This window comes from Hemitrygon akajei, chromosome 28 (genome assembly GCF_048418815.1).
Source record: "Hemitrygon akajei chromosome 28, sHemAka1.3, whole genome shotgun sequence".
Classification (NCBI taxonomy): Eukaryota; Metazoa; Chordata; class Chondrichthyes; order Myliobatiformes; family Dasyatidae; genus Hemitrygon; species Hemitrygon akajei.
Genome location: NC_133151.1, coordinates 18,918,452 through 18,938,866, shown reverse-complemented (window position 1 = coordinate 18,938,866; position 20,415 = coordinate 18,918,452). Strand labels below are relative to the sequence as shown.

The window sequence follows — 20,415 nt, the reverse complement described above, 5'->3', positions numbered from 1 at the left end:
TTACAAGCTCTTCTCCATATATGGCGATGAGCTCCTCTCCCGACGCTGTCATTGGCTGCCCCACTCCCTAAAATCGAGGGTCGAAATTAAAACTTCTCCAAACTCGCCAAATGCCCCCCCCTCCCCCTTTGCTACCGGCGCGAGGTCGCAGGATTTACTTCAGAAATTAAGAGATAACCGCAAGCGGCTCCCGTTGGGATCAATGCGCTGCGCTGAATGCTGGGAGTGACGCCGAGTCGGCATTTTATAACTCCCATTTTCGCCTCCCCAGAGAACCAACGCCGTGATAAGCGTCCCTTTTATTATCCGACACCCCCCCCCCATCACCTTTCCCCTCCTCCTCAAAGCAGCCCGAAAACCGCCGAACGCCATCTTCTAACATGGCTCCCCTTCCCCCCCCCCCGCCATTTTCAGGGCACGGATTCGGAACTCGCTTTCCCAGAAGGCAGCGGAGTCCGCCCGCCACTGCGGCGCCCGGGAATTGCCCGCGCGCTGCGCTCTGGGAATTGTAGTCCAATCAATACGCCGCCCTTTCGGAGTAGGGGGCATCTCCCCCCCACAAAAAAAAAGGCAGCACAAAGGAGCCGGTGATATTTATTCCCCTCCCCCCGCTCTCTGAGGATTAGGGACGCGATTGGGGGGGTCTGGACATTATTCTCTGTCGGGGATTATAGACCCAAGCCCCCGGGGGCGGGGAGTTGATGCGCGCGCAGCCGCCCTCCCTCTTTCTCCTGACTGGGGGGGTGAAAAAGGGCGGGGACTGAGTTTCGCCCGGTCTTCTCAGTGCGAGAACAGCGCGCAGTTTCCTGTCGTCGGAAGGACTCTTGCCGAGCGGAGCTGCGGGCTATATCGGGCGGTTTTCTCTACGGTCGGAAGGGATTCTTCTTTCTTTTTCTCTCTCTCCCCCGTTTATCTTCCCAAGCCCCCCCGCCCACAGAGAAATCAACAACATGGTGAGTATATGTCGCGCTATTAATCCTTTTTTTTTAGCCCCTTCTCTGAGGTGAAAATAAGACGGAGGGGTGGGGGAAAAAGAAAACCCGTTGTGTAAAATGGCGTCGGCGGGGAACAAGAGCTCTGAGGATCTCATTGCCGCAGGCGGAATGATCCCGTTGCGCGAGGCCTCCGTGTTGCGTCGCGCGGGGTGGATGACGGGGTGTGAACCGGCGCGGATGTGTTTCGGGGGGGGGAGGGGAGACCCCGCGCGCGGACCCCTGTTCTTTCTCGCTCTCTTCCCGGCTCACGATTGGGCGCAACCGTCCCATCTCCCCCCCCCCACCCCGGATTCCAGCGCCTGCGCACAACCGATCCACTACCCGGCGCCGGTCGCGCGGGCACTCGAGTCGGCCGAAGGGGGGGGAGAAGAGAGACGGTGGAAAAAAAAACCTAATGTTTCACAACACACCCCAACCGCACCCCGATTTTGTGTCGGTCGGCCGCGTGTTTTTTTTTAAAAAAATCTTCCCCTCAATTTCCCTCAGGCGATTATTTTTTTCTCTCCTTGTTTGAGTTCGACGGCCCCACCCTTCTCACCTCCTGCCCGTTATTTCTTTCAACCCTTTTGGGAGCCTATTTTCCTCTTTGTCCGGGATCCATTATCTGGCGCAGAGAGAGAGAGAGAAAAAAACCGCGCTCCATTTTGCCGGGGTTTGACGCGGAAAAAAGTCTTTGGATTTCTTACCATCTTCTGGCCCTTTTTAACATTGCATCTCTTTAGTCATTGCATTTTTTTGTGGTTTTGCAACTTATGATTTGAGGAGTGTGCAGCGGCTGGTTACTTGCCAAAGGGCCCAAAGCAGTCAATTTTCATGACGCTGTTTGCTAAGTATATGATTAAGGCCGTAGCAATTTAATTTTTTTTTTGAAGCATTAACTTCCACCCTCCCACCCTAAACCTCCTGCCATCTGATTTTTGAATTGAATTGGCCTCACCCCCATTCCTCCTCTTTGGCCTAATTCTGCTGTTATGTTTTAATAACTTACTTCCATAAATATCCAACATTTCAAAGATTTATTGAGGGGAAAAGTGGATGGCCCCCTTATTTTAAAAACAGACTTTACTGTTCAGTATGAATCTGCATTTGTTTTCGTTGTCCACTGAGAAAGATTTTTATAAGCTATGGTGGGGGAATACATCAGGTTCACTTTGTAAATGGGCACCTACTTATTTTTGAACAGTGAGTTGCTACTGTATGAGGAAATTAGGTTCCCCATTCATCCTGTCTGGACCATTCACAATCTTTTTAATGTTATCTGATTTTTCCTCCCATTTGTCCGCCCTTTCATTTCTGAAGCTCACCCGGTCCCCGTTAATCCTTGTAAACCCCATTCCATAGGATTAGTTCCCTTACCTAAGATGGCCACTATTGGAGTTCAGCAGATGTTGGTCTTGCCTCTTGTCTTTCCCTGTCAGAAGATTACTATTTCCAGAAACAATAATAACTTGGTCAAGTGTATTAACTTCCTGAACCCGAGAGAGAGAGTCTGCAGACGCAGGAAATCGAAGTAACACGCAAAGTGGCAATGCTATTTTTTTTTTGTCAAGATGGTTGTTAAATAAATATTCAGTCCTGATCCTGAAGGGTCTCGGCCTGAAGCGTTGACTCTTTAATCTTTACCATAGATGCTGCCTGGCCTGCTGAGTTCCTCCGGTGTTTCCTGTTCGCTTCTAATTTGAAACTGGCTAGATTCATGTTTTCTGTCTCCCTTTTTGAATAAAATAATATTTTTTGCATTCTAACCGAAGGAACCTTAAATTTGTGACGCTGTTTTGATTCTCTTGCCCACCAGCAGCTGCACCCTCCACATATAATGCAGTGTTAACGATTCACAACCTCAAATAGTGCAATCTGAAAAAACCCAAAGTTCCCCTCCTTCCCACAACTTATAATTCCCGAGTTGTGGCTTTTCTGTGCCTGTTCAATTTAATTGACCTTGTTCTCCATTAATTCCTGTAGACACTGTGCACACTTTGATATTTCAAAAAGTATAAAGTGGGCTTTATGTTTATAAAAATTAATTGTATGTTTAAGTCTGAAACTTTTTCTGTTAACAACAGTTCATACTAATTATTAGAACGTACTTGATCTAAATGTCCCAGAAAGTGTCTCCCATTCCCTTTCACCTGACTTGAAAGATCAATTTTATTTGTCTGATGAACGTCAAAGTATGCCGTTTGCATCAATGTAGTCTGGAGATTGTACTGGGCAGCCGGCAAGTGCTTCCGGTGCCAACATAACGTCCACTTCTCACTGACCCATGAGACTTTGCATTGGTTAGAGGAAACCCACAGGGTCACGGGGAGGACTGTGCATACCATCACAAGGTTCAGGAACGGTTGATGGCCCCTCGGCTATCAGGCTCTTGAACTGGAGGGGATAACCTTACTTCCTCAACGCCGAGCCAATTCCATGACCCACGGCTCTACAATTTGTGTCCTAGATTTTTTTTTGTATTTGTAAATTTGTCGTCTTTGCACTTTGGCTGTCTTGTGTTTTCATTAATTTCATCAGTGTTATTTTATTTTTACTGTGAATGCTCACAAGAAAATCAATCGGGATAGTATATGGTGACGTACGTGCCTTGATAATTTTACTTTGAACTTTTTCAAACTCCTAACAAACAGTGAGAATTAAATTCTGATCGCTGACTCTGTAAAACGCTCTGCTAACCGCAAAGCTAAGATGACGCCCCCAGCTTGGCCATTTTCCTTACAAAACAGGCATCTTGAACTGTTCTCTTTTCTGAGTCTGTCTGAAACTCAGTTGTTACATTTGCAGCTAATATTAAACAAATCATTAATATTAACTTTATTCAATGACGTTGTGTCGCACAATATCACTTTAAGAATAGCCTGTTTCCTAATTGTATGCTGAATATGTTAATCTTCTAATTTTCAAAAGTATGAATATGTAATCTGGGAAGAGGAAATAGAGAAATGGATTACTTCAGAGTCTTACTGGTGTAATTTTTGAAAATCCCTTCAGGAAATACACCATTAATTGTAATGTGATACCAAGAGTAGCTCCTTTGGCCAGAGGAATTTGTGAAAATCATTGCCATAGATGGCTGTGGGGACTGAGTCATTGGCTATATTTGAAGCAGAGTTTGACAGGTTTTCAATTAGTCGGGGTGTCAAAGGTTATGGGGAGAAGGCAGGAGAATGGGATTTAGAAGGACAATAAACCAGACGTGATCAAATGGGCAGTGCAGACTTGATGGGCCGAATGGCCCAGTTGTGTTATGCTCTTATAATGGAGTTAGTTTCATGGTCACTACACACCCTGGGGCACAGAGTGGATGCGTGGAGGATCTTTCCTATGACTAGAGGGTATAGCCTCAAAATACAAGGGTTGTACTTTAGCTAGGTAGTGGTGTATCTGTGGAATCGATTGCTATATTCGGCTGTGGAGGCCACGTTTCTGGGTATAATTAAACTGGAGGTAGATAGATTCTTGATTAGTCGGGGCAGGTCAGAGGTTACAGGGGAATGCAGGAGAATGGGGTTGAGGGAAAATAAATCAGTTGTGATTGAATGGCAGAGCAGACTCAATGGGCCGAATAGCCTAATCTACTCCCAAATGCAAGAGGTTTCTGCAGATGCTGGAAATCCAGAGCAACACTCACAGAATGTTAGAGGAACCCAGTAGGTCAGGCAGCATCTATGGAGAGGAAGAAAGAGTTGACATTTCAGGCCGGGACCCTTCATCAGGATGTTAATTTTGTCAAAAAGCATGAAAGTAGACAATTGAAAATTTTTCAGGTTGAGTGTTTTATTCTTGGGTAATGTTGGTCACAATCCTCCCAACGATCATGACAGTTGGTATAGAAATGGGTCAAACCAGGAGAGTGACATGGTGGGGTCCATTGGTGGTACTGGGACAGGAGGATGGGGTAAAACTGGGATGTGTTCTACCTGGGGGTTTGAAATAAGTAGATTAGAGCATTACAATAGAGGGGCTTTGCTCCTCCCTTGTAAATCTCCTCTGTACTCTAAGACTTCCATGTCCTTTCTATAATGAGCTGACCTTTTAAACTACACTGTTGTCCTCCCTCCCGTCATTCGAGTTCATATAGAAGAGTTTCTTAAACACTAGTCTGTCTTTACCACCACCCCTGGCAGGCGTTCCAAGTACCTGCTACTCTCTTGTTTTTTTAAAAAAAACAACTTGCCTCTGACATTTCCATACCATAAAATTATGCTCCCTGGTATTAACCATGTGGAACATGTTTGGCTGTCCACTGTCAGAGCCTCTTGTATTCCTATACACCTCTATCAGGTCACCTGATTCTCATTCACTCCAAAGAGAAAAGCCTTGGCTCACTCGACGTTTCCTCATAAGGTGTGCTCTCTAATCCAGGCAACGTCCTGGTAAATCTCCACTGCACCCTCTGTAAAGCCTCCACATCCTTCCTATAATGAGATGACCAGAACTGAAGGCAGTACACAAAAGTGTGGTCTGAACAGGGTTTTGCAGGATAGACCTTCAACATTGTCCCTTGTGTCCCTTGAATTCAATGCCCTGGCTAATGTAGTCCAACACAGGCCTTCTTAACCACCCTACGGCTACTGGCAAGGAGATGCAAGTGGAGGGGTGAAAATAGAGAAGCAAAATGCAGAATTATGGAAGGACTAAGCAGGTTGTTAGTGATGGTGCTGGTTCTGGGTAAAGACCCCACACGAGGTAGGAGGGGCATAGGATCAGAACTGGGGAATACGCCCATGAAGTCTACTTTCTCATTGCCACAGGGGTGGTTTATTATCCCTTTCAAACCCCATTCTCTTGCCTTCTCCCCGTAACCTTTGATGCCCTGACTAACCTAGAACCTATTATCTGCTTTAAATGTACCAATGGCTTTCAACAAGTTTCAGTGAGACCCCACCCCCTATGGTTAACCCTCTCATTCCCAGAATCAGCCTCCTTTGGGCCCTCACCAATGCTAGCCCAGGGCTGGTCACAATACTCTCAAGTGCAGTCTGACCAATGCCTTTTAAAGCCTCAACTTCTGAAGTCACAATGGGGCATTATAGATTAGTTACCTTTAGTAATCTTCAAGAGCTTGGGATGGAATGTGTAGTGTTAATTTGTTTACATAACCCAAGTACGCAGTATTCTCTTCCAACATAGGTGGTGAAAATAATGATTATCTCTAACACATCTTCAGCTCCGGTAATTTCAATGTCATTTTCCTCACAGTCACATGGTTTTTTTTGTGTACATAAGGAATCTGATATATTTTTCAAAGCACACACCGTCCTCGATATTCTTGCAAATTTTTTAAAATGTTATACGTCACTCTGATATTTCATCAGATTTTGCAGTTCCTTAAACTCACAGAAACACGATTCACTTTGTTCCACTTCTGTCAGTTGTCACTAGCGGCAGGCTGTTATGCGGTGTCCAGGAAGGGTGTTTATTTTTACTTCTGAAGCTGACTCACCACCACTCAGGCCCCATCCAAACCTTGGAACCTGCTTCACATTTCTCCCTTTACTTTCCATGCACCACTGGCTGAGAGTCTAGTTCAGTTGCAAATCTGAAGGATGACTCGAGTCTACTGCTGTTCAACCGTGCTGCCAAATGAGACGTTTTTCTGAACCAAGGTCCACAACGTATAAGGTCATATATTCCAGAAGATTGACATCTAGTATAAGGTGCATTAATGGCACTTTTTAAAAACGTAAACAGTATAACGGGGCTGGTGTTTCATACGCGATGAGACCTGTGTGGTGGCAGGGAGTTCAGTAGTCTCACGGCCTGGGGGTGGGTGGGGGGAGATAAAACTTTCCCATCTTAACAATCCTTGTCCTCGTGCTCTGGTACCTCCCTCCTGGTAGGCAGCCAGAGGGATTGTTGAGTGGATGGGAAGCATCCTTGGCAATGCTAAGTGTTCCTGTGATAGTTATCCCAGATGGCTGGTAGAGAGACCCTGATGGATCCACTCCTTGCAGGGTTTGTGGTCCTGTCACATGTCCCAGACATTGTCAAAGACAGCCTTAAAAAGAAAATTATCTGAAGTGTAGACTTGAGCAAGCATTTCCTGAGCCGAACTTCCTCATGTAACTTCTGCTGAACAAACTCCCATTCCAGGGCAGGCGTTAGTGCTGTCGGTTTAACAGCACCAGTAATCAGAGTTTAATTCCCCCCCACCTGTAAGTTTGTACATTCCAAAGATGTACAGATAGGGTTAGTGAGTCGTAGTGAGTGTGGCAACACATGCAGGCTGCTCCCAGCTCAGCCATTGTTCTGTGTTGGTCCCTCCTGGCTAAACAAATTCCTCTTCATCTCTGTTCTAAAGGCCCTAGACTCACCCCACTTCTGGAAATATCCTCTCCACGTCCACTGTCCGGACTTTACAATAGGCTTCAATGAAATCCCCATCCCCACCTCCATTCTTAGATCCAGCAAGTACAAGACCCAGTCACGTCAAACATCCTCACGCATTAATCCTTTCACTTCCAGCTTTAACATTTCCCAGATGAAAATTACTCATGTTATTTGTTTTCCACAGTTCCTACACTACACAACTTCAAAATCTTAAATCCTTTACAATTTTGCAATTCTATTCCTAAATAGAATTGCCTAACCTTTGTGTTCTGAAATAATTTTACTCTTAACTACCAATGTCACTTTGCCAATTTCTCTTTTCTTTCCCGGATCTTAACGGCATGCATCTGTCTTGGCAACAGTCTTGCTAACCAGGACTAAGATATCTGACTGAATTTGCAGCCATGCTTCCATTTTGTAAAATGAGCTGTTTGTACTCGTGCTCAAATCTGTGTCTGGTTTGAATGCTTCAGGCAGTGCTTATTTCCTTTTGGGGCAATTTACCCTTTGTTTCCTTGATTCAATGCTCTCCCCAGTTGGAGGGGAGGACAGAGGGAATCTCATCAAAAACTAATGAAGGGTCTCAGTCTGAAACATCAACTATTCCTTTCCATAGATGCTGCCTGACCTCTTGAGTTCCTCCAGCATTTTATATATTCCAGCTTAGATTTCCAGCAGTAATAGGTCTAGGACATATATGTCAAACTCAAGGCCCGCGGGGTGGTGGAATTATCTTTGGCCCGCGAGATAATATCTAATTACTATTAAAGCTGGCCCCAGTAATCGAAGCGCCTATGGCGTATGATATGGCTAATGCTGAGTTTATTCAGGTACCAGGTTTTCAGGTTTTTTAGTGTTTATTCGGCAGTCTTGCTCGGCAGTCTTCTTCATAAGAAACGGAATTTGTAAAGTGAAACACTTTGTAGTTATAGCAGAGACTGAGACACATGAGAGCAGGCTGAAAAAACGGAGGCAACGAAAGCTGCGTTCGCACGCGTCCGACTGATCCGGCCCGCATGAAGCTGCATTTTGCTCAATCCGGCCCGTGACCTAAAATGAGTTTGACACCCCTGGTCTAGGATGTAGAGTTCCAATAACGGGGAAGTTTAGGACCAGAGGGCACAATCTCAGAATAGAAGGATGTTCCTTTAGAACAGAGTTGAGAAGGAATTTCTTTAGCCAGAGGGTGGTGAATCTGGTTTGGGATGGAGTCTATTGGTATATTTAAAGCAGATGATTTCCATAATCTCTTGTGTTCATGATTTTCTGCAAAGTCTCTTTGGGGTTTGCCTATCCTGTAGAAGTTTAAATCTTCTCTTGGACAGAAGATCAGTTGAGACCCTCTCTCATTGGTTCTCATTGGAGCCTAGATTGTAGATCAAATTGGTGCAGGGGAATCATGCTGGAGGAACTCGGGTCAGGCAGCATCTGTTTGAGGGGAATTTTGTTCCTGTTCCTCTGCCGCAACTTGTGCATCAGCTGGCAGTCTTGCCGTCTCTTCCAGCAATTGTTGCTTTTATGAGGCCGAGTTGCTTGCTCAACACGCAACCCAGCATGGACGGAAAGTGTGCAAGGAACCGGCCAGATCTGAACCTAGCACCACTGGCCTTGGCCAGCTGATAGAGGGGAGTAGAGTCAGTGATTCCGGTCAAAACCCTTCATCAGGACTGGAAAGGAAGGGTGGGGTGAATTTGAGTTAGAAGCTGGGAGGTGATAAATGGAAGAGTTCAAGGCTAAAGAAGGAATTTAATCAGAGAGTGAACCATGTGAGAAAGGGAAGGAGGAGGGGAACCAGAGGGAGGCGATGGACAGGTGAGGAGAAGGGAAGGGGTGGGGGGGGGGGGGATCCAGATTGGGGTTTTGAAAAAATGTTGGGGATTTACCAGAAGTTGGAGAAACCAATGTTTATGCCATCAGTATGAGACCATGCCACTCCAAACATGAGTGGCCTCATTGTGGCAGATGTGACTGGCGTGTCGGATTGGGGGATTGGAATTAAAATGCATTGGCCACAGTGAAATTCTCTCTGTTGTGTACAGAGGGAAGATGAAGGGGGTTTAGTCACTGAATCTGGCCTATTGGGTTTGTGTCTTGTTGTAGATGTCTTTGGAATGCTGGGCAGGTTGACATGGGTTGAAAATGTCTTCAAACAATGAAGCAGTTATTAGTAATAGTTGACATTTTCTCAGCAAGTTAAAATCGAACATCCGTCCTTGAAGTGAGGAAATTTTTTGACCTAATATGGCTATCTTGAGAGCTGTGTCACATGAGGTGTGGTTCCAGTACAGTCACTCCAGCTATTTTTATCCAAACTCTCTTGTGCTCAATTCTTTTGATTCTTATTTCCCCTATTAAAAGGTTTGGAGAAATGGAGGATGTATAATGCATGTTTTAATGTGGTGAAAGTTGGGCTGTTGAAATTGTATGAGACGTTGGTGAGGCCAAATTTGGAGTCTTATGTATTCAGTTCTGGTCACCTAACTACAGGAAAGATATCGATTACACTGAAAGAGTACAGAGTACAAGGATATTTCGAAGGCTTGACCTGAGTTGTAGAGAAAGGTTGAATAGGTTAGGGTCCTTCAGTCAACTTAAAATTATGCCCCCTCGTATCTGTCCTGGGGGAGAAATGTCTCTGCCTATCCACTCAACCTGTGCCTCTTATCACCTAAACACCTCTATCAAGTCGCCTCTCATCACTCCCAAGGAGAGAAACCCTAGCTGACTCAGCCCAACCTTGGTGGACTTGTCGTTAAGGACTGCCTGGTGTTCACACGGTATTCGGAAACAGTCTGTGTTCAACCTCATGCCTTGTTTTTGGTTTGTAAGAAAAGTCGCAGCCCTGCCAGATTTTTGCTTCGTTAACCGAGCAGGCCAGTGCTTGACTGCAGACACTGCTCGATTTGAACAGGACAGAAGTGAATGCTGCAGGCGATACAAGTAACTGGGTCAGATTCCAATCCCAGCGTCAGCTTTCTTCAGGCATGCAGACACCAAGGAATCGCCCCACTCATTCTAACCAGGATGCACAGAGCCTCTGGTCTGTTCATGAACCTCACATTAATTTTCACCTTCATAACTGACTGGAAGTTGTTTATTGCCATTCTTCAGTACATGAGCATAGAGGAGAACAAAATTCGTTATCCCTCTTAGCCCCATTCTCCTGCCTTCTCCCTGTAACGTTCTAAAGGGACGTCCCTCTATCCTGAGGCTATATCCTCCGTTTGTGGGCTCCCTGCTATTGGAAACACATCCAGGCCTTTCAGTATTCGATATAGGTTTCAACATGATCCCCTCTCATCCTTCTAACTCCAGTGAGTGGTACCATGAATGGTTGACATAGGGGCATCCCATTGTGTCCTGACTGATCTATTATCCCTCTGAACCTCATTTCCTGCCCTTTCCTCCCATAACCCTGCTGATCAAGAACCTAGTAATCGCTTCTTCCGATAACCCCACAGCCATCAGTGGCGATGGATTTTGTACGTCTGTACTACATTGTTTGTATAAGCTGGTTGATCCAGGCCTGCGAGCTGAAAAATCAGTGCACGTTTTTTTAATCTTCCCACAGGCATCTGGTGTAAAAGTGTGCGACAGTGTTGTTAACTGCTTCAACCAGATGAAGGTGCGCAAGGTGTGCAGCAAAGAGGAGAGCATGAAGCGGAAGAAGGCAGTCCTGTTAAAGTTGAATGATTCGGACGAGTTTGTAGTTCTAGATGAACAGAACGAGATTCTTGTTGGTGATGTTGTGGAAGGCACTGTTAAAGACCCGTTAAACTCATTTGTAAGTATGCTTCCCAAGGATCACTGCTGTTACGCTCTCTTTGATGTGTCCTTCGAGACGAGCGAGTCTAAGAAGGAGGAGCTGGTCTTAATTCATTGGTAAGTTTTTAATTTATTGCTAGTTATGTGAGAACGCAAGTAATGGGTGTATAAATGGCTCTTAAAAGCCTGTAATGTATTTAGCCCTACCATCATACCAAGCCATGTATTCCAGGCATCCACCTCTCTGGGGGAGAAAAAACTTACCCCTCACATTCCCTTAGAAGCTACCCCTTCCCACCTTCAATGTATGCCCTCTGATATTAGACATTCCTGTCTGGGAAACATACTCCCGTCTACTCTGTGTCTCTTATAATCTTATAAACCTCGATCTGATCTCCCCTCAGCCTCCTGCACTCCAGAGAAAACAACCCAAGTTTGTCTAGCCTCTCGTGATAGCACATGCCCTCTAAACCAGGCAGCATCCTGGTAAAACCTCTTCTGTACCCTCTCCAAAGCCCCAATGTCCTTCGTATCCTTCATCTGGAACTCTGGATGTGGCCTAACCAGAGTTCTATGAAGTTACAAGTGTTAGTCTCCTCTTAACCCCCCCCCCCCCCCACCTGCAAAATCTCCCTCACTGTGGTCTTGTGTCAATCTGCACTGCTCTGTAACATGACATCTGCAGTCTAAACCTAGTCAAGTTACCATTTACCATCTTAGGATTTCTTGCAGCCAAAAACCTGATTACAGAATGTATGGCGGGTGGGGTGCAGACTTGCATAATGGAAGTACGTATATGCTATTGTGTACAGTGAATTCCGGTTAATTAGGACACATCAGGACCAGTACATTTCAGCCCAATAAGCTGCAATTACCCAAAATTTCATGGGAATAGTTTAATAAAAATACAAATAGACAAACTACTATTTAATGGAGTAATGATTTTACTGATCGAGATACAGCACAGAATAGGCCCAGTGAACCTCCAATTTACATTTTCAATGACCGATTAGCCTATCAACTGGTAAGTCTTTGGACTGTGGGAGGAAACCTACACGGTCATGGGGAGAACGTACAAACTCCTTAGAAAACTACCAATCCTATGATGCACCCCTATAAGCTGTGCATCAGTTGCTAGTAGTTATCGACAAAGCAATTCATCTAGTGTTCTTTTTTATTGAACAATAAATAACTGCGAAGAAGATCAGCCCACTTCGGGTAATTTTTATTGGCTAGTGTCAAATCCATTTGTGGCATTTTAGCAGGGGTCTGAAATTTCAAAAAAGATTATTAAAAATCACTGCGTTTTGAGTTGGCGTCCATTCTCCCAAATGGATAACATACTACAAGAACGTGCCACTGATGCTGTTTTTAAACAGTGTAGCATCAAATGTCACACAAGTGCGCATGACTGATGCTGATTTAGAAACTGTTTGGCAGCAGTCTCCGTTCCCAACTAAGCAGCATAGTGTCTGGAATAAACTAAAGCAATCCCCGTGACAGATTTGTTTGAGCAGTCAAGCTTATTCCAAATAACCAGAATCCGCTGTACCATCTTGAGATTTCTTACAGTCAGAACAGGAAAAATAGAGAAGTGCAACGGAATCTGAAAAACTATACATAAAGACTGACAATCAACTACAGAGTGGAAATGAAAAATACTGAGGTGGTATCAGCTTGGTGTAGTGGTGAGTGAGATTATCCCTTGATGACTCAGGGCCAGGAAGGTTGGAAGGTGTCATTGGAGATGCTAGGAACTACACCTATTGAAATCTGGAGGGAAATTAGCTTGTCATGCAGTTAACTTTAATGGTGGGGCGGGTGGATTTGACGTTTCTTTCCTTTCCCCTCTGTAGATGCCACTCGACCTGTTCCTCTGGTGGGGAATTTTTTTTAAAAAAACCATCCTGGTCACAGGACGAGAATCTTGGGTCAGTGGCCACTTTTCTAGGTAATGGGTAGGGGAGCGGAAGCCGGTGTGGTCTTCTGCTGATGTAGCCCATCCACTTTGGGGTTTGACGTGTTGTGCATTTGGAGTTGCTGTTCTGCACACCTCTGTAGTAACACGTGGTTATTTGAGTTATTGTTGCCTTCCTGTCTGGACTGGCTATTCTCTGACCCCTCTCATTACCAAGGTGTTCCCCCACCCCACGGAATTCTTATTTTGTTTCTCACACCATTCCCTGTATCTAGAGTTCGTTGTGTGTGAAAATCCCAGGACGTCAGCATCTGAGATATGCAGACCACCCTGTCTGGCACCAGCCGTCATTTCTCAGACAAAAACTCAGGTTACCTTTTTTGCCCGTTTCTGATGTTTGGTCTGAACGACAGCTGAGCCTCTTGACCGTATCTGCATGCTTTAATGCACTGAGTCGCTGCCATACGATTGGCTGATTAGATATTTGCACTAACGAGCAGGTGTACCTAGTAGAGTAGCCACTGATTGTTGCACAGAAACAGTTCTATAGCACCGAATGGAAAAAGACAAAGACACGGGAGTGGGATCAGGCCATTGGGCCCATCAAATATGCTCCACCATTCCATCATGGCTGATTATTATCTCTCTCAACCCCATTCTCCTGCCATCTCCCCGAAATGCCCTCACTAATCAAGAACCAGTTTAAATATCCCCAATGACTAGGCCTTCACAGCTGTCTGTTGTAATTGAATTCGACAAATTCGCCACCCGCTATTCTGAGGTGGTGCTCTCAGGTCCCACTGCTATTCAAAACATCCTCTCTTTTCAGTGAGGATTCTCTCCTCTGGTCTTCTAGGCCCAGGGCCATCAAATGCTCCTTGTATGTTAACCCTTTTATTTCTGGCATCATTCTCAAGAAATCCATTCTGGATCCTCTCCAGTGCCAGCAAATAAGGGCCCCAGAATGCCTCAGTTCTCCCAAGTATAGCTTTCATAATGTAACGAGAAGGGAGTTCTGCCAATCTGAGATTTTCTGTTTCTGTGCACTCTGGACTAAGGTTGGAGTGTTGGAGGGGAGTCCATTGTTATTAGCTGGCCAGCGACGAAGGAAGAGGGCTTGCGTTTTTCAATTTGGGACGGCGCTTGCCTCCGCAGGAACTGGCAGGTGGTTGCATTTTCTGCATGCAGGTTGTGTGTTTGCTGTGCGTTGTGGACAGTTCCTTGAAAACTAACTGCAAGCCCTGTGCACTGGAAGTGCGGCTCGGTGTGCACCAGGTGGGCTGGTTTTATTGGTCCTGAGTGGATCTGGCCCTTCTCTTTGGGAGTCGGCTGCATGCGCATGCTTCATAGTTGAGAGACAAAACAGGCCCTTCGACTTATTCAATCCGTGCTGAGCTATTAACGACCCACTCTCCATACCCCTCCCGTCCATGTACCTATCCAAACTTGTCAGATGTTGAAATCAAGCCTGCACTTCCATTGACTGCTTGCCCCTCCTGTTTCCCTTAAACATTTCACCTTTCATCTTTAATCTATACCTTCTAGTTCTAGTCCCACCCAACCTCAGTGGAAAAGGCCTGCTTGCATTTACCCTATCTATACCCCTCATAATTTTGTGTGCCTCTTTTCGCCAGCGTTCCAGGGAATAATATCCTATTCAATCATATCCTATAATTCGGGTCCTCGACTCACGACAAACATCCTATTAATTTCTTCTGTACTTCTTCAATCTTATTGATAAGCAGTTCTCTTTGTGTTTGGTTGGTCTAGCTGCCCTTGGTTAGGGATGGGGCCACGCTGACCCTCAAGTCTTCATCATTACAGCTGGGTTTCTTGTCTGGCTCTTTGAACTTCACCTGTCTGCTGGCTTCTTGCGGGGAGAGCTGGGTCAGCTGTGGATCCGACAGTTCACGTCGGGATGCCTCATTTTCAATTCCTCTGGCATTTTTGGAATGGGTTTTGGGGGGAGGGGTTCATTAAGGTACCTTCTCTGGGTTAAACTGTGCCTGCCACTTTTCAGCCCAGCTCTGCATTCTGTCAATGTCTTGTAACCTTATACACCCTTCTGCAATCATTGCCCATAACTTTGTATCGTTTACAAATTTATTAGCACACTCTTCCACTTCCCTACTACGGGAAATCGTCAAATGCCTCACTAAAATCCATATCCACCGCTCTGCCTTCATCAATGTGCTTTGTCACATCCTCAAAGAATTGCCCCTTCAGTTGCCTTGTCCAGTATTGGAATATGGGAGAGTGTGTGTGTTTGAATTTGGTTCTAACTTCGTCTGTGAGCAGATGTTATCCCATTCTCCAACCGAATTGGGGAATAAGCCTTTGGGGGTGTGCTGCATAGTTGAAGGGAAGGTGTTGTCTGTCACCAGCAAGACACTGAAACTGGTGATGCAGAAGTCAATTCATCGTGAAAAGCAGGCATTCTCCTAGACAACCTCTCAGCCGAGTCTCTCAAACACAAAGTATGTCACAGCAGCCTAGTGGTTAGCACAACACTTCATAGCACAGGTGACCCGGGTTCTATTCCCCTTGTTGCCTGTAAGACATTTGCTCGTTCACACCCACGTTTCCTCTGGGTGCCCTGGTTTCCACCCACAGTCCAAAGACATACCAGTTGGTGGGTTAATTGGTCATTGTAAATTGTTCTGTGATTTGGCCGGGGTTAAATCGGGGGATTGCTGGGTGGAACGGCTCAGGAAGGGCCTATTCCACGCTCTATGTCAATAAATAAATGTAAGATCAAAGGTGGATGGACAGTTACAATGACATTGTTCCTTCTGGTGTTCGATTTTTCCTTTAAATTACATATCTACTGCGGCAACCACCTTTTGAATTTTCAAACACCTTTGCTGGGACAGAGTAATTCACACAGATGGTTACAAACTTTTGAGGACAGAGATGCCCAAGATTAGTATTGTGGGAGCTGACTCCCAGCTATTGATAATATTGATATTTGGTGTGTTACTTGGTAATATCAGCCTGGTCTGTCAGGCAGTTTACAAGGTGAAAAAGATTTGAACTCATTGTTTTTTTTTGGCCTGGTTTGATGCAGTCCAGTTAACGTGTAATGTCTGGCTTATGCACGAAATTGCCTCATGGTCGCCCCACTTCGTAAACTGTCTCTTGCCAGACAGCCCCATGCTATGGACCAGCTGGTGCTGTACAGATACTATTGTTTATTTGCAAGTGTGTTCTTTTAACTTCAAACTAATTACTGGTTGTGATTTGCATTAAGAACTGAAGACTGCTTCTTCTTTGAATTAATATTTGATGTATCCCCCTAATCCCACAGTAATCGCTAACTGATTGATTTCCTATGGCTTTTACCTGTTTTATCCCATCAGGAATCCAGAAGGTGCGTCTATCAAGGAAAAGATGCTCTATGCTAGCAGCAAAGATGCACTGATGAGGAAGTTTGGGGGTAAGGTGATCTTCCTTCTGCCCGGTCTTGTTTCTGCATGATGTACAAGACCCGTGCAAGGTTCAGGGCATTCCCAATTCCCCACCACCCTGTCTGTACAAGGGGCAGTTTGCCTCGCGGCCGGCTGTCACAATCAGGTTTATCGTTGTAGTGGTAGCGGTACATAAAAATAACCCATCTGTGATCTGGGCACTCTAGCCGGGAGCCCAGCGAGAAAATGCAGTTTCACATTTATCACGAGGACATTGGTGGAATGTGCCAACGACCAATGCTGGGGGTGGCCCACAAGACTCACCAAACACATTCCAGCGCCAATCTGCCATGCACCAAGCCTGCTTGCATTTATCCCCTCTAAACCCCTCATAGTTTAGTATACCTCTATGAAATCTCCCCTTGCTCTCCTACGCTCCAGGGAACACAGTCCTGATCCCGATCCTCGAGTCCTGGCAAGGTCCTTGTGAGTTTTCTTTTGTGCTCTCTTGTAGGTAGGTGACCACAATTCTCCAAATTTGGCCTCATTCATTGCAATTCCTGTGCTCTGTCACATTTTTCTAAACACAGCCGGTAGGCAGCATCTATGGAGGGGAATAAACACGGGACACATCCTCTTCCGCTCTGCTTCCCAGCTACAGGCCTCTGGGGCTTCCAGTCTCCATCAGACACTGGGGACGGGGGCAGAGCCTTTAAATTGGCTTCAGCCCTCGTGTTGCTTCAGTGTGAGCTCGGCCTGGAAATGCAGTTACTAATAGGCAAAGTGGCTGGCCAGTGGTGGTGTGACTTTGAGGTGAATGGTTCTGGGTTAGAATCCAGCTGGCTCATTGCATGTTTTCCATCTGTGTTGGGTTGAGCGTCAAGCTAGCAACTCGGCATCATTTTTTAAAAAAAAAGTGAGCATTAAGGGTGGGGACAGCTCTCAGGCAAGATGTTGGGTTACCGGTGCCTGCGTGGGGTCAGAGCACTACGACATAGTTAAGGAAACATCTGCTTAGAAGTCAGAAGTTGGTTGCTTTGGTAAAACCTTGGAAGTATGGAGTGCACTAACACAGAAGCAGACACTTCCATTCGTTGACCTGCAACTGGACTGTGGCCTTCCGTGCCATTCCCATCTGCTGAGCTGAACCCGCATTCCATTGGAAGTGCTCGCACCACCCTCTGAGTGAAGTTTTGCCTTTCACCTCAAGTTCTAGTCTCATCCAACCTCCGTGGAAGAAGCCTGCTTGCATTTACCCCTCAGTGTTGCATCCCTCTCTCACATCTCCCCTCATTCTCCTCTGCTCCAGGCAGTTCAGGCCCAATTCATATTCTCAAGTCACAGCAACATCCTCCTCAAGTTCTTTTTCCCTGCACTCTTTTAATCTTACTTGCATCTTTCCTGTAGGTAGGTGACCACAATTCTCCAAATTTGGCCTCACCGCCATCAACATAACTTCGCAATTCCTGTACTTGGTCTCATTGTTGAGCTTAGCAGGTCAGGCAGCATCTATGGAGGTGAATAAACATTTCAAGTTTTGGGCCAAGACCCTTCATCAAGACTGGAAAGGCAGATGTCAGAGAATAGGAAGGCACGGGGGGGGGGGGGGTGAAGTATAATTTTGAGGGAGAGGGGAATGAACCATGGGAGAAAGAGGAGGGGAGGCAGGTGGAGGTGAGGAGAAAAGGTATGAGTGGGGTCAGTGTGGGGAATGGAAAAGGATAGATGGGGAGAAGTTAGAGAAATCGATGTTGATACTGTCAGGTTGGAATATGAGGTCCTGCACCTCCAACTTCAGTGTGGCCTTATTTATTGTGTGGGTGTGTGCTCTCTCAGGTTTTGATCTGACTGAACTCATCTGTTTGATTTGCAGGCATTAAACATAAGTGGCAGTTTGGAGAGATGGAGGAGGTTATAGACGTCAACACATGGGCTGAAAAGTTGGGGCCTAGCGTTATGGCTGTGGAGTCTCGTAAAGTTACAGTGACCATGCAGCAGCAGCAAAGTGTTAAATGTCATTAGAGTCTTGTCCTGTTGTTTTTTTTTTGGGCCTACTAAATACCTTCAGTTTGTATACATGTCTTTGACTTCCTATCTGCTTGCTTAACCCTCCTATTTGTGATTGGGACCAGTTATTTAAAGGACACCTGTACCAGTGCAGTGGGACCTTCAGTGGGTGGAAATTTGCTGCCAAACTCCTTAGCATGTCCAGGCCTGGAACGATGCAGAACAAATTGCGACAAAAGGGCAAGAGGGTGATCAGTGTGCGTCAAATTTATTAAAAACAGCGACAAGCTTTGATGTCCTAATCCTGTTCCCAGACCATTCTTTAAGATGGATGGTGGGTTGTTGCTTGGGCAGTAATCGGAGTTTCTGTTGACATCGGGCAACCTTCGTTTAGTTGGGGCTGGGAGGGTGGTTGCTGGTTGATTTTTTTTTAGATCCTTGTAATCAATGTTTAACAATTCTCTGAGTGTCTGCAACTCTCGTTAGAACTCTTGATGCAGATCAATGTGTAATTGATGTTTTGTAAGCGTTCCTAATATTTTAACAGGATTTGACAGTTGGTGGTCAAGCATTGTAATCATTCTGCATGTATACTGTGATCAAAGTTTCATTGCTTGCGGGGAGGGGGGCCAGGGAAAGGGGTTGCCTGCCAGTTCAAAGGAGAGCGTAAATCAGTGTCTTGTGAAATGTTGATAGATTGGAAAATGAACCCCTGACCTACTAATTTGGAAATAGCACCATTAACATCTAAATAAAATTACGATCAGTATCTTGTGTCTTGGTTCTTTTGATTTCTGAGCTCTATACGCCAATCACAAAGATAGGGGTGAAGGTTTGCAAGCAAAGCCAACTCCTACAAATTTCCAGAATTGGGTTTATTATCACTGACCGACTTTCAGTGGCCTCTTTGTTAGGGTCATTGGTACACCTCATTAAAGTGTAAAAGAGGGGCTGAGTGGATATTGGACTACTGGGCAACAGTGCTGGAGAGGTAGTAATGGGGGACAGGGAAATGGCGGGCAATCTGAATAAATATTTTGCATCACTCTTTACTGTGGAAGACACTAGCAGTAAGGCAGAAGTTCCAGGGGGTCATGAAGGGCGTGAAGTTACCATAAACTAGAGAGAAGGTTCTTGGGGAAACTGGAAGGTCTGAAGGTAGAGAAGTCACCTGGACCAGATGGACTACACCGCAGGATTCTGAAAGAGGTGGCTGAAGAGATTGTGGAGGCATTAGTAATGATCTTTCAGGAACTTGGAAGACCTGAAAATTGCTAGTGTCACTCCACTCTTCAAAGGAGAGAGGTGGAAGAAATGAAAATAGGCCAGTTAATCTGATCTTGATGGTTGGGTAGATGTTGGAGTCAATTCCAGGATACTGGAAGGTACGTAATGAAATAGGCTGTAGTCAGCAGGCTTTCCTCAAGGGAAAATCTTGCCTGACAAATCTGTTGGAATTCTTTGAAGAAATAACAAGCAGGATAGACAAAGGAGAATTGATGTTGCATACTTGGATATTCAGAAGGCTTTTGACACTGCTACACGAGGCTGCTTGATAAGCTACGAGCCCGTGGTATCACAGGAAAGATTCTAGCTTGGATAAGGCAGTGTGGTTGATGGACAGAAGACAGAGTGGGAATAAGGTGAGCCTCTGGTGGTGCTCCACAGGAGTCAGTATTGGGACTGATTCTTTTTGTTACTTGTTAATGGTTTGCATGATGGAATTGATGGCTTTGTTGCAATGTTTGTAGACGATATAAAAAAAGGTAGTTTTAAGGGATTGAGCTACAGAAGGACATAGATGGGGAGGATGGGCAAAGAAATGGCAGATGGAATACAGTGCTGGGAAATATACTTGGCTAGAAGAAATGAAAGTTGACTTTCCTAAATATACAGAACACTGAGGTGCAAAGGACTTGTGCAGGATTCCTTGAGGCTAATTTGCAGGTTTAGTCTGGTGAGGAAGGCAAATCTGATGTTAAAGCGTTTA

The 20,415-nt window shown here is 45.4% G+C and overlaps 1 protein-coding gene across 1 annotated transcript; it reads left to right on the top strand.

Moving 5' to 3' along the window:
• Nucleotides 1-778: 778 nt before the first annotated feature.
• LOC140717738 (cofilin-2-like) lies at nt 779-19,194 on the top strand. Its single transcript, XM_073031452.1, has 4 exons — nt 779-953; nt 10,900-11,210; nt 16,371-16,447; nt 18,292-19,194. Exons 1-4 carry the CDS (start codon nt 951-953, stop codon nt 18,438-18,440), a joined length of 540 nt encoding a protein of 179 aa, XP_072887553.1. The 5' UTR covers nt 779-950; the 3' UTR covers nt 18,441-19,194.
• Nucleotides 19,195-20,415: the final 1,221 nt, after the last annotated feature.

Bases quoted from the DNA above. Each gene is read 5' to 3' on its own strand.
- LOC140717738 (XM_073031452.1), top strand. The intron at 11,211-16,370 runs GTAAGTTTTTAA...TTATCCCATCAG, and splicing joins GAGCTGGTCTTAATTCATTG to GAATCCAGAAGGTGCGTCTA. The intron at 16,448-18,291 runs GTAAGGTGATCT...TTTGATTTGCAG, and splicing joins ACTGATGAGGAAGTTTGGGG to GCATTAAACATAAGTGGCAG.